This window comes from Macrobrachium rosenbergii, chromosome 41 (assembly GCF_040412425.1).
Source record: "Macrobrachium rosenbergii isolate ZJJX-2024 chromosome 41, ASM4041242v1, whole genome shotgun sequence".
NCBI lineage: Eukaryota > Metazoa > Arthropoda > Malacostraca > Decapoda > Palaemonidae > Macrobrachium > Macrobrachium rosenbergii.
Window position 1 is genome coordinate 18,811,532 of NC_089781.1, and position 14,095 is coordinate 18,825,626.

The 14,095-nt window shown below is 36.3% G+C and overlaps 1 protein-coding gene across 1 annotated transcript in view; it reads left to right on the plus strand.

The window, feature by feature from the left end:
* Positions 1-12,676, plus strand: part of LOC136826712 (kielin/chordin-like protein) — a 45,142-nt gene extending 32,466 nt beyond the window's left edge. Inside the window, exons 19-31 of the mRNA XM_067084105.1 lie at positions 1,611-1,790; positions 2,872-3,051; positions 3,957-4,130; positions 5,268-5,447; positions 6,041-8,353; positions 8,489-8,591; positions 8,721-8,972; positions 9,188-9,318; positions 9,729-9,920; positions 10,198-10,332; positions 10,645-10,785; positions 11,466-11,652; positions 12,148-12,676. Of these exons, the coding sequence (XP_066940206.1) occupies positions 1,611-1,790; positions 2,872-3,051; positions 3,957-4,130; positions 5,268-5,447; positions 6,041-8,353; positions 8,489-8,591; positions 8,721-8,972; positions 9,188-9,318; positions 9,729-9,920; positions 10,198-10,332; positions 10,645-10,785; positions 11,466-11,652; positions 12,148-12,410 (4,431 nt within the window). The 3' untranslated portion in view covers positions 12,411-12,676. The remainder of the gene's footprint in view (positions 1-1,610; positions 1,791-2,871; positions 3,052-3,956; positions 4,131-5,267; positions 5,448-6,040; positions 8,354-8,488; positions 8,592-8,720; positions 8,973-9,187; positions 9,319-9,728; positions 9,921-10,197; positions 10,333-10,644; positions 10,786-11,465; positions 11,653-12,147) is intronic.
* The last annotated feature ends 1,419 nt before the right edge of the window (positions 12,677-14,095 follow it).

A 14,095-nucleotide genomic window follows, 5' to 3' on the forward strand; every position in this document is an offset into this window, starting at 1 on the left:
ACTGCATTGCATTCGTATCAAACTCGTTCGGTCTTGAATCGTTCAGCGTTCTGTCTTGACTGAATTGCATTGTATCACTCGTTCAGCCTTGATATCGTATCAAACTCGTTCGGTCTTTGCATTGCATTCGTATCAAACTCGTTCTGTCTTGACTGCATTGCATCGTATCAAACTCGTTCGGTTCGCATTGCATTGATCAAACTCGTTCTGTCTTGCATTGCATTCGTATCATAATCGTTCAGCCTGGACTGCATTGCATTCATATCATACTCGTTGGATCTTGACTGCATTGCATTCGTATCAAACTCGTTCGGTCTTGACTGCATTGCATTCGTATCAAACTCGTTCTGTCTTGACTGCATTGCATTCGTATCATAATCGTTCAGCCTGGACTGCATTTGCGTTGGATCTTCTGCATTGCATCATCAAACTCGTCCGGTCTTGACTGCATTGGATTCCCATCATATTCGTTCTGTCTTGACTGCATTGCATTCGTATCATACTCGTCTCGTTCGGTCTTGACTGCATTGCATTCGCACCATATTCATTCAGCCTTGACTGCACTGCATTCATATCATACTCGTTCGATCTTGACTGCATTGCATTCGTATCATACTCGTTCAGTCTTGACTGCATTTCATTCGTATCATACGCATCCTATCTCACAGTTTATTACTCTTATTTAGACTTGGGGCAAGAGCCTGTGCCGATCTTCAGCTAATAATTTATTAAATTTTGTTAAAAAAAAAAGTTTTTCAGTGGTTTTTAACAGACACCAAGATTTAGATAATCTAGAAGTTTCTTGAGGTTTTATGGGATTTTGTTACGTATTAATCGACAATATTTCAGTAAACAAAGTTTTATATTTTTATTACCATTCTATCTAGCATTAAGTTTCGTGACTGATAAATGTTTAGATCTAGTAATAAGGAATCGAAGATTTTCTACATTTAAAACCATCCGTAATTATTTTGTCTTGATTGCTCCTGTTTCATCAAGGTTTAAAATCACGAACTGTTTATAAAATCGACGCCATTACTTCAAGCCATGAATATCTGACATTAATTTTGTTTGAATTGTTGTTTTGCCGACAACACGGACCATTAACAGTGTCTTGGTGGAAGCTGATGGAATTTGGGATGGAAGTGATAAAGTGATACCCACTGTGTCATTGGCATTCATAAATACCGTTAGAATTAATAATTTTTTTCGCATTTTCTATAGTACTACTACATCTTATTTTGTTTATAAAATGGTCTCACCTTGATACGATATTAAATGTGTTAGGGGATAGTAAACTCTCGCAAATGCCCAAATTTTGAAATTCTGACCAGTGACAACCCTATGTCTACGAGATTCAGATTTGACAGTTCTAAAGAAAGCAGCCATCTCTTTACTATTGTACCTTTGCTCTCTGAGTCCTACTCTGTGATAAAGAATCCTTCCCTGGGACTTAGGATCTGATCTCTTTACTATCCAGCTTTACTCTCTGAGTCCTACTCTGTGATAAAGAATCCCTCCCCTAGGCCTAGGATCTGATCTCTTTGCTATCCTAGCTTTACTCTCTGAGTCCTATTGTGCGATAAAGAATCCTTCCCTGTGACTTTCAGAGGGGATCCGTGAAATGCGCGCGAAGAAAATGCCCAGAGCTTTCGTGCCCCGTCGAGAGCCAGATCCCAGGAGAATGTTGTCCTCGGTGCCCAACGAGTCACTGTCTCTACGAGGATAAGGTCTACCCTCACGATGCCCGATTCACTGATCCATATACGTGTCAGGACTGCATTTGCCAGGTATTACACCATATTCTTTGGAAGCTTGAATTTCAAGTCAATGGCCCCTGTGGGCTTGTTCCATATGAATAGGGTTCATCTTCTGATTAATAATAATAGTAATCATATTTCATGGTTCTTGAATATTCACATATGTGTAAATGAACCTACAGCAATGAATTATAATACATACAAGTGGTAATACATTGATATACACTAAATTATTTCATGAGCTGCTTCTTTTCTCTTCCATACTAGGGACAGGAAGTTTAAATTTCCACTTCATCTCAACAACAAAACCCCATATTCATATTCAAAAGGAATATGAATATGGGTTTCATTGTTCTTGAATATACACAAATTACACAAATGTACACGTAAACATGCAGCAATAAATTAAAATAGATAATAATTATAATACATAGGTATACAATAGATTATTCCATGAGCTGTTTCTTTTCTCTTTTATATTAGGGGCAGGAAATTTAAATTTCCTCTTCATCTCAGTAAGACGGGCTTCAGAAGTTAAGGAATACGAATACACGCTTCAATATACAGAACAATAAATTTTCATATCAGCAAACATGAAATCATTCCACAGAAATTCTTTCTCTTGTCTTTCGTCCTTCAAGGTAGCTGATGTCAGTTTTGCTCTACATAAAGAGTACAAGATATTCATCATGCTGATCTCTTCATTCTAACTCAAATAAAACTGTACTATGGTCTAGCCTCCCCCCGACCCCACCCCCACCCCACAAATAAAGTTACTTGAAAATTCGTCCCCATTTTGACGAACTGACGTAAATAATTTTTTCCCCATTCTGAGAAAATAGGCTTCAAAAGTTTTGATATTCTTCAGAGCTTCTAATAAACTCATCTTTTGAGGACATTTGCTTTGAAAATGTGACAGCAGCACAAACAGCTGAAGTTTTTATATGTTAAAGAGTATCAAAAACAGAATCACTTTTGCTGGAAAGCTCAAAATAAAAAAAAAAAAATTGGTTACCCAATTCCTCATAACAGGAACGCATTTTTGAAACCAAATTTACTGTCAGCATTATTATATACAAGTGAAAACTTTTTCCCTTCTCCCCAAACATAGGAAGGTCGTGTCGAATGCTCAGTTTTGCTTTGCCCAGAACTTACGTGTCCGAATCAGGTAAAGGTTAATGGATCCTGCTGTCCAACATGTGACCAATCCTGCGAATACAATCAAGTTCGGTACACGTCCGGTCAGAAATTTACACTAGTGGATCGGCCGTGTCAGATCTGCACGTGTGAGGTAGTGTGGTTTTGTCTCTGTTCCAGCACTAATTTATTGTAATAATTTTTATTCACTTGAAAGATTCCAGCATTATTTGCATATATGCAGTTTTTGTGTGTAAAGTATATATATATATATATATATATATATATATATATATATAATATATATTATATATATATATATTATATAGTATAATATATGTGTATATATATATTATAATGTCCAGCATGTTTGTATGTGTGTATATATAATTGTTTCAAATTTTAATGCAGCTGATATGTGTAAAGTGATTATATATATATATATATATATATATATATATATATATATATATATATATATATATATATATATATATATATATATATATATGTGTGTGTGTGTGTGTGTGTAGATAGATATATATATGTACATATATATATACATATACACACACATATATACAGTGTGTGTATTCGTGTTCTCATGGTTCGTGGACTCACGCATTCGCTGGTTTCTCTGTGGAACATATCTAGCCATTTTTCGCTGAAAATTCGCCCATTCGTGGTATTTTTCACCGAGAAATATTCACTAATTACTGTATTTTCATATAATTTTCATGAATAAATGCGCTTTTTGTGATAAAACTATTAAAATACTCAGGTATAAGCATTTTTACAGGGTTTTTCTTGGTTTAAGCTATCAAAATGGGCAGTTCTAAGTGTTTTTAGAGGGGTTTTATGGATTTGACCTATTCATGCGGGGTGTGTGGGACGCATCCCCGCGAATATGGGGTTCACTGTATATATATATATATATATATATATATATATATATATATATATATATACCATATATGGTATATATATGTGTGTGTGTGTAATGTGTAAGTGTTAAACTTCCATATATCAGACATGCATAACAGAACCTCTCTTTTGAAGGAGGGCGAAATCGTATGCGACGATTTGCCCTGTGGTCTCCCAAAGTGTACCCACCCGATGCCAGCCGATTTAGATGAATGCTGTCCATTCAGCTGCAATGGCTGTGCTTTCGAAGGGAAGACGTTTGTTGATGGGCAGACATTCAACCATTCCTGCTCCAGCTGCCAGTGTCAGGTTGGTTTTGAATTATTATTATTATTATTATTATTATTATTATTATTATTATTATTATTAACTCTACTACCCTCTAGGTCTCCTCTGTTATTATTATTATTATTATTATTATTATTATTATTATTATTATTATTATTATTATTATTATTATTATTATTCAGAAAACAAACTCCAGTTTATATGGAACAAACCTTCAGGAAGTACTGACTTGATTTATTAGCAAATTAATCGAGACAAATGGCGTGCAAATAAAATTATTATTATTATTATTATTATTATTATTATTATTATTATTATTATTATTATTATTATTATTGTTGTTGTTGTTATTATTATTATTATCCAGAAAATAAACCCCAATTCATATGGAGCAAGCCCACCAAAGGGGCCATTGACTTGAGATTTAAGCTTCCAAAGAATATAGTGTTCATTTGACAGAAGTTACAAAAAGCATTAAAAAGTCATGATTTTATTATCAAATTAAACTAGGGACCATTTTTTTTATTTATTATATTCAATATATTTCAGGTAAGTTAATTTTAAAAGAATGATTCACCGGACATTTTTTCACATATTCTTGAATTCAAAACAAGGATATGTAAAAATATGCTCGTTGACTCATCCTTTGAAAATTAGGTTACCTGAAAATTGCTTAGGATGGAAAAATAAAAAATGGTATCTATTTGATTTGATAAGAAAATCATGATTTTTGTATGCTTTCTGTAACTTTTGTTAAATGAACACTTATTTGGAAGCTTGAATTTCAAGTCAATAGCCCCTGTAGGCTTGTTCCATATGAATTGGGGTTTATCTTCTGAATAATAATAATAATAATAATAATAATAATAATAATAATAATAATAATAATAATAATAATAATAATAATAATAATAATAATAATAATAAAGCATGGCACAATGCAGGCATCCTTTTGAACAGGACATGCTTAAGAGTGGGTCTACGTCCTTCCAATAATAATAATAATAATAATAATTTTATTTGCACGCCATTTCTCTAGATTAATTTGCAAATTAATCTATTTTTTCTGTATTTTTTTTTTATCAACTTTACATGATCCAAGTCTCTTGATCTAACAAAATACAAGAATTACATATTAATTAATCCCGCCCCCAACAGGTAGGAAATATTACCTGCTCCCCAATTAAGTGCCCTGAACTGAAGTGTGACGTACCAATCGTGCCCGAAGGTGAAAACTGCTGTGCCTCGTGCCCCTCCTGTCAACACATGGGCATCACTCTCCCTCCCGAGTACCGTTTCATTGATCCTGACCAGCCTTGTTCACTTTGCGTGTGCCATGTAAGTAAGATTGTCTCAGAAATGGAGTGTCTTTTTGTCGGTGTGCTAAAATATCCCCTCTTGCGAATTCTGGAATATCAGAATATCATCAGTTTGTAGCCTTTAAAGCTCTCTCTCTCTCTCTCTCTCTCTCTCTCTCTCTCTCTCTCTCTCTCTCTCTCTCTCTCTCTCTCTCTCTCTCTCTCTCTCTCTTTTCATTTCTCGGTATAATTGGGTTTGGATTCCACAATAAGCTGCAGGTCCCGTGGCTAGGTAACCAATTGGTTCTTAGCCACGTAAAATAAATCTAATCCATCGGGCCAGCCCTGAAGAGCTGGTAATCAGCTCAGTGGTTAGGTTAAAACTAAGGTATACTTATTTTCTCTCTCTCTCTCTCTCTCTCTCTCTCTCTCTCTCTCTCTCTCTCCCCATTGCAATTACACCCCCATAAGTTATTACTGCATCAGATTCTTCTGTCTAAATCAGTGACCTCATAATTAGTTCACATAATATGTTCAAATTTTTGTACATAGATATTTTGTACATCATATTTATGTGTAGAGTATTTTGTACATTCCAAAGATGATGCCTGGTTGCTCTATTTATCATTTCAGAATGGCGAGGTGACCTGTTTCCAAGAAACATGCCCTGCGGAGGATTGCAAACCAGGCGAGGTCCTTCAAAAGCTGCAACCTGAGGATTGTTGCCCTGTGTGCATGAACTCTCTGGATGCAATTAACTCCAATGCACGCGGAACATATGATGAAGGGGGTACAGAGGATATTCAGTATTATGCGCATGAGCAGAAGAAAGAGGAAAGGATCATCTTCCAAGTGGAAAAGGAATTGGGAAGCATACATACCTTTGTTTACAACAAAGATGTTTCGAACGAAGGTCCTTTAAATGAGACATTGGGCAAAGTAAAGCCTTCTGCCATAGATGAAGAAAATGTAGAGAGAATATTACAAGATAATTTGCAGAAAAATATTTCTTTAGCACCTGAAGAACGTGAGCTTGTTTCAGTGAATCTCGATCAGTTAGAGGAGCAGAATATAATATCAGAATTTCATGCAAAGGAGCCAGATGTCCTTGGATTGAATACTACGTCTTCCACGAGTGACTTTTTAACACAAAACATGTCAAAAGAAGAAGGTGCACATGAAGGAGAAGAAACATCTGAAAACTCCACAGAAACCACCTCTACAGTGTCACAAGCAGCTCCAGAGGGACTTGATTTCAATGAAACCTCCAGTAGCTTTGAAGACTCAGGTGATACATCTGTTGTTCCCAGTAGTAATTCCCCAATAAGTCAACAAGAACTTGCCCAAAGAATTAATTCGAAATTGAAAGATATCGCATTCAATGTGGCTCTTCCTTCAGACAAAGAACAGCTTAAATTTAACGTGAAGATAAAAGTTTCTAAAAAACTGAACGATTCTGGTACTGAAATACCCAGAGGAGACACCAAGAGGAAATGCCGTGTGAAAAATCCTTTCAACAGTGTGCAGGTATCAGAAACTGAACCACCTGCAGCTTCAAATATCTCAGTTTTCACCTCAAACGTAACGGAAAATGACACAACATTACCCATAAACGAGGTATCTGATATTAATGAAGGAACGCAGAGCGCTCCTGCATCACTGTTATTTGCGAATATTAGTACAGATGATAGTGATAATATTACTGGCACTGCACCCAGACCTCAGGAGAAATTTATCATAACTAGTGATCATGCTTCGTCAGTTCCAAATTATGCCTATCTTGAAAGAGAAAAAGAGGTAGTCGAGCACATAATTGCAGAGGGTGTGAAGCTATCAGATTTTCAAAATGAATCTGGTATTGTAAATGAGGAAAACATTGATCAAACAACAGTAAGACCGTTGTCCCTGGCATCTACAGCAGAAGCCCCAGACAGCAGTAAAAATAGTCAGCTAGACACTGTCTTTTCAGTACTGCCTTCACAGTCTGCAAGATTTTCCACTTTTAAACCAGACCAGACAAAGGAATCTGAGAGCTCTGAAATTCGTGAAGAGGGGAATTCAACTTCAGTAGTCGAAGATGTTAGTGAGTCTATTAATGAAAGTCACTCAACTCCTCTTCCTCAGTATTCTTCATCTCATCATCCAGAGGCTGTGACATATACAACAGAATCCCCTAGGGATGATTTTTATTCAATTTCTATATCTCCAAATACTACTCAGTCTCACAGTTTGTCTTCAGCTGGGATTCAGTCAACAGAATCAACAGCTCATTTGACTAGCCCATTTTCTCTTCACGTTGCAGATAGTAATGTAATGGAAGGTTCAAGTACATCTAGAACAACAAGTAATGATATTCCAGTTACCATTGCACCATCAGCTAAGGAAGATTCTATGGAGAGTAGTCTGGAGGATTACAAAAACTTTGGAAGCTCTCAAGCTGATACTGAGCAAACTATGTCTCGCTCAGATGTTTTAGTTGTATCAACCACGCAGTCTGAGACTCTCCCATCTGAATCTTCAATTCCTTTGGAAATAAATGAGACAATAATAGGTCCTACCATTGATTCCCCAGACAGTTCACACCCAACATCTGAACCAGGATCTTCTGCACCATTAGAAGCTGGTGCAGAGACAAATGTTGGTGGTTTTGGAGGACATGCTGTTCTCACTACAGTAATGACGACTGATGCCGCCACCTTAAATTTAGATGTAACAACAGAAGCTCCTTTCACATTTCTTGAATCGTCAGTGACAACAGAACAGGGATTTACTAACGTCTCAAATTTCACAGATTTACATTCAACATCCTTAGGAGAAGTATCGGTAACTGCATTGCCAACAAGCAATTCGACATCTGTATTGCCACTTGGAGCACAATGTGATTTTGAAGAAGTTGGGAAATCTATAAATTTACCAGATGATCCATGCACTAACTGCACCTGCAATGTAAGTTCTTATTGATTTGATTTACTTCCTAACAATGTTAACTTGCCAAAAAGACCTGATCTTACCATGGAAATTGTTCAGTCTGTTTTATTGCTTCTCTATAAATTTAATTTTGCTATATATTCTCACAACCAGAGCAGCCTTCATTGGGAATGCAGCCAAGTTTGGTGTCCCCCACTTGACTGTCCACTCGAAGAATTATATTTACACGAGGGAGAGTGCTGTCCAATTTGCAAAGGTTAGGAGCATACCATCTTTTTCATTCATATATTTTAGTTCATGATGACCATCTAGATGTTGCCTATATCCTTGCGAAAGAGATACAGTCCTGTATGGGCCATTCACAGCAGGAAAACTGTGTTTGCAGCATGTGAGGTTGCCATTGGTAACCAACTCCTGCAGTATGGAGAGGGCGAAAGTTGGTCTGACCCCAAGAAGCCATGCACGGTGTGTGTCTGCCATAATGGTCAGTCTCGCTGTTCTGCTAGTCACTGCCTATCTCCTCCCCAAATCTACAGCCCAGCAGACTGTCTGGGAGTTACTTGTCCAGAGTTAAAATGCACTGAGAGCCAAGAAGAGAGGTATAACCCTGGTGCATGTTGCCCTATTTGTGCCCCAGGTAAGGAAATTTTATTTTACTTGATACCCAGTATACAGGATACCTTGCTTACTTCTGAACAGTATAGAGTATCTGGAAACTTTCCAGGCACCAATAAATTTTGAAGATACGCGATAGATAAAAAGATTAATCATTTGAAGTGACATTTTGGTTGTATATTGTTCTAGAATGCATGAAGCCGCAATTCGTTAATTCTTGATATTCCGATGCTTCAGCTAGTCAGCAGTGCGTTTGGTGGGGACGCCACATACGGACATTTGATGGTCTCCTCCTGCAACATCGTGCTCAGTGTGCTTACACTTTCCTTCAACACTGCCCAGAGACACTTTTCACTATATACACCAAGGTTAGATACCTCGAATGAGTTTATCCACACATAATGTGATCAGTGGAATCAAAATGTACGTGAATTCTCCAGTTTCGTGATGTTTAGGAGACAGCACTCCTTAAAACATTCCTTGGTAGATGCTCTTCAACTCCTCTAATAATTCTCTTGAACAGGCACGTTTGTTTTCAAACACTAATTCTGTAATATTCAGTCTTATTGACAAATAATGAGTTGAACCACGAAAAAGATATTTAAAGCCAGATTGTCTTTTGAAATCACCTTTTGCCTCGTATATCATAAATACTAGTAACCTTGTGTTTCATTTTTACATCCTGGATACAATTGTCCCATAGAATAAATGTTTTGATGCATGGTAACTGCTGTTCTCCATAAAAGAGGTCCTACTGTAGAGTTCATGTACTTTACAGTTTGGAGATTCTTCTGGAGGTCTAGCAGTGGTGGTAGTAACGGTGGTGGTTGGCGAAGTTGAGATAGAACTGGGACAGGACGGCGGTGTTACTGTGGATGGAATAAAGGCATCGCTTCCACACATAACTTCAACTACTGCCATCTATTCCCATGGGCATAACGTTGTGGTCATTACAGATAATGGTCTTCAGGTATGAGAACCTCTCTCTCAATCTTGTTCATTGCATTTTTCTGTATGTAAATCTTGTGTTATCATTGCCTTGGATCATCTGAACTGATTTCTCTTTAGGAATCCCTCACAAAAACACCTTTTCTATTATGGTCGGGACAGTTTTTCTGCGGGAGCCCCCGTCCAGCTTTCAAGAAATGTTCTTTTATGGTTACTCAGCCTGCTGTTCTAAAACAGTGTTCTTTCAACAACAAACTTCATTACAAATGTGACCTTTTCTCTGTTTGGCAATTGTACAGGTTGTGTGGCATGTCAGAGGTCAAGTGGAGGTGGTAGTTGGGGGTGAGCACATGGGCAAGACTTGTGGCTTGTGTGGAAACCTCAACAACCATCCACAAGATGATTTTAGTTTACCTTCAGGGCTGCAGTCAACGGTCGGTAGATCCTGTTATTTATTGAAGAACATTTGCTATTTATTATGTAATGTTAATAATACTATGGGAATCATATTAAATACCTTCGAATGCCTCTGATAAATCTAATTTAATCATTGTCGTCTGGACAAAAATCTTTGCTTATAGACCATATTGTTTCAGGAAACTGCTAAAGAGCCTTTAACACAAAAGTTAAAATTTTGAACACCTTTTGAGTTTCCAGTAAGGAGATTCTGAATACTTGAAGTATAGAGTCATACTTCTCCAAATCATCCAAATGTAATTATTATCTTTTCTTTATTTCTTTTGCAGAATATCGAGGAGTTTTTAGAGAGCTGGAGTATTGGGGAGAAGTGCGTAGCCCCCGAGCCTCAGCGTTCCTGCTCAAAATCTGGGGCAGCTTTGGATTCTCATTCTTACGGTTATGTTAACAGGAGCTGCTCAATACTGAAGGTTGTGATTATTAAATTGTTTTTAATATTTTATATCGTTATGTGTAGAAAATGTAATTAATGGTTACTTCTGGGCTTTGGGTTTCAATTTATGGGAAAACAGAGTAGTGGAAGTCATTAATTTAAAATGCTTTTTAAAGTAATCTTTATACTGAATGCTGAAAAGTACTTTTTTTTTTATCTGCTAATCTTAATAAGGAAACCAAAGTCTAAGCACAGTAGGTTATAATCCGAGGACAGAAATGTAGATAACATACAACAGAAAAGGCATAAAAGAGATGGAAACAAATTAATAGATAATTGAGACATAAGATATCTTTCATATTTTGTTAAAAAGTTGTTTTGCTTCCTTCCAAGTGCCAATGGTTTTTCTGTCTATTGTGCTTTTTCTTTTAAGTAGTCTTAAGTTACAAATAAACTAGTCTTGATATAGTCTGCTAGACAAGAATATTTTCAAATAATTTTTTCTGATGCAAGGTAAGGCCTCTGTTAAAAGTCAAACACTGTTAATAATTGCAGATATTTACATAACACAATTTCACCAAGGTACAGAAAGTGAAGGAAAATAACTTTGCAGATGCCTACCTAATATTCCATAAGTTATAGCATAAATTTTCTGCAGACATTTATATATCTCTTCTGAATGCCAATGACTTTAAAGTTGACATTCTGATTTTCAAGGGCCCAAGTTTCCAAAAATGCCATCGAGTTGTGCCTCCAGATCCCTACATAGAAGCTTGCATAACGGAAGTATGTGGCTGTCAGGAGGAAACGCGGTCAATCTGTTTATGTGACTCTCTTCACCTGTACTCAACTCTATGTACGCGTGCTGGAGTCATCCTAAACTGGAGGACATCTTATTTATGCGGTAAATATACTTCCTGAAGTTCCGGGGAATGTAGTGATGCTTTTATAGGGGCAGGCAGTCCTGGTCTTTTCAGCCGTAAGTCATTTAGGCCGTAACATCCAAAACAACATAAGACATTATTATATTTATGGTATTTACCGTCATTATTTTATGTTTTACGTACATCCCCAAGGGGCTGGTACTAGACATGCCGCCCATTTTGCACGTAAATAACTTACGGCCAAAAGAACCCGAACTTGGGGCAGGGAGTCAGGGAGGTTCCTCCTGGGTAAGTAAGGGTGCTTATCCCACATTGAGGTCAGGTTAAATTAGGTTATAGAGGGTAAAATAAATATTCAGGGAAATGCAGTTGTTCTTCAGTAAATATGCTTTCAGATGTTCCAGAAAATAAGTTCCATGATTAAAGTCTCATGTATATATTCATATTCTAGCATTTATAAGATCAGAGGTCATTAAGAGAAGCACTCCTAATTGTTTATTACTCTTCGTCAAAAGAACCGTCATGCCCCCAAGGGATGGTGTGGTCCGAATGTGTCCCAGCCTGTGGACCAGCACTCTGTGGTCCTCTGCCAGCATCTAGGACGGTGAAACACAACTCCTTCGTTTCTTTCCTCTCAGCGGTATCTTCACATTCTGTTTCTTCACACGAAAATACTCCCACCCATAAGTGCCCAGGGCCTTGTGTGCCAGGATGTACATGCCCACAAGGGTATGCTCTACAGAATGCCACGTGCATCCCCGTGACTGAGTGTTTGTAGGAGTTTTAATTTTGCGACAATACTGATTTATTGTAAATAAAAGATGTGAATACAAAGAAAGGAGAATTAATGGACTCAGTGCTTTAGATGATTATTTGTATATGCGTATTTTTTTTTTATTATTCCAACAGTATTTTAACTAACTAACTCTGTACTTTAGTATGTTCTATATTTAAGCCATTTGATGTATATACATACATATATGCTCAAAATATTATGATAATGGATTTATATTTTCCTATATTTCAATATAAGATTAAATTAAATCAGCTGTTTCTTTTTATTTCCTGTAAGTGTGTACATGTCAGAATTATTATTATCTGTGAGAGATGCTTGAACAGATAAAGCTTATAAAATCTTGGAAATGCTAAACTTGAATGATAAGCATTATGTTAATACACAACTTTTGAACTTATAAAATATAATTAGTTTTATATACTGTATATATATATATATATATATATATATATATATATATATATATATATATATATATATATATATATATATATATATATATATATCATCATCATCATCCAGGTGCCATATCCCTAAGGACGTCGGCAATCATGGCTCGCCACTCCTCTCTATTTCTGGCTCTCTGCAGCAACTGAGCTGCAGACATTCTTCCTCCAGTCATTCTCACCAATCCATCCATATATTTTTGTCTAGGTCTTCCTCTTGGCCAACTTCCATTGATTTTACCAGAGAGAGAGATGTTTAGTTCTTGTCTTCTCAATGTGATAACCTCTCATACAAAATTCTCAATACCTACTCTTTTACCTGCTCATTAGTTTTCCTTTCTGTCCATGATAAGCATCCTTCTCCAAAACCACATTTCTGCAGCCTGTAACCTCTCCTCATCTGCCTTTCAAGGTCCAAGTTTCACAGCCATACAACAATACAGACCAAACAAAACATTTCACAAATCTTCTCCTAAGATTCATCGATATTTTTGAGTTGGTGACTAATCTCTTTATCTTACCAAATGCATCTTTTGCCATGGATATTCTCTTCCTGATCTCTTTTTCCCATTTTCCATCACAGTATATATCCAATTTAACAATTTAAAGATAGATACATTCCACTTTTTATTCTACATCAAAAATACGGGCTTATTTTGAATTACGAGGAATACGAATTTGAAATATAATATTAAATAAATTGGATATTTTACTGAAAATAATTCAATTATATCTTGATGTTACGAGATTGTCTTAATTTATTTTAGACAGCTCCCCGAAATACAAGCCTAAAGTAAATTACGAAGATTATGAATTTAAAATGACACAATGAATGTAATATTAGATACGAATTTTAGATACGATATTAAATAAATTGAACAATTCATTGAAAATAAATCAACTATTTTCATAAATTATGTTGCAATGGCACTTATTCTTTGCGTATTTATTTTAGGCAGGTCCCCCGTCAGTAAACAATTGTAAGCTGTCAAAGACTTTGTTTATTTTATTCTGTATTGCGTGATTTATGGAGATACCCTGGGGCCGCTGATCCGGATTAAGTGAAGACACATTTGACCGTCGTTTTGGCATTTCTGACGTCCCGGATTAATAGGGTCTCACTTGTTTATGACTCATTTATTATCAGAGCTTTGTTGTGAGAGATTGTGAGGGTCAGCTTGTATCCTATTTACCCTACTTGTGTTGCTTGCTCAATGTGAC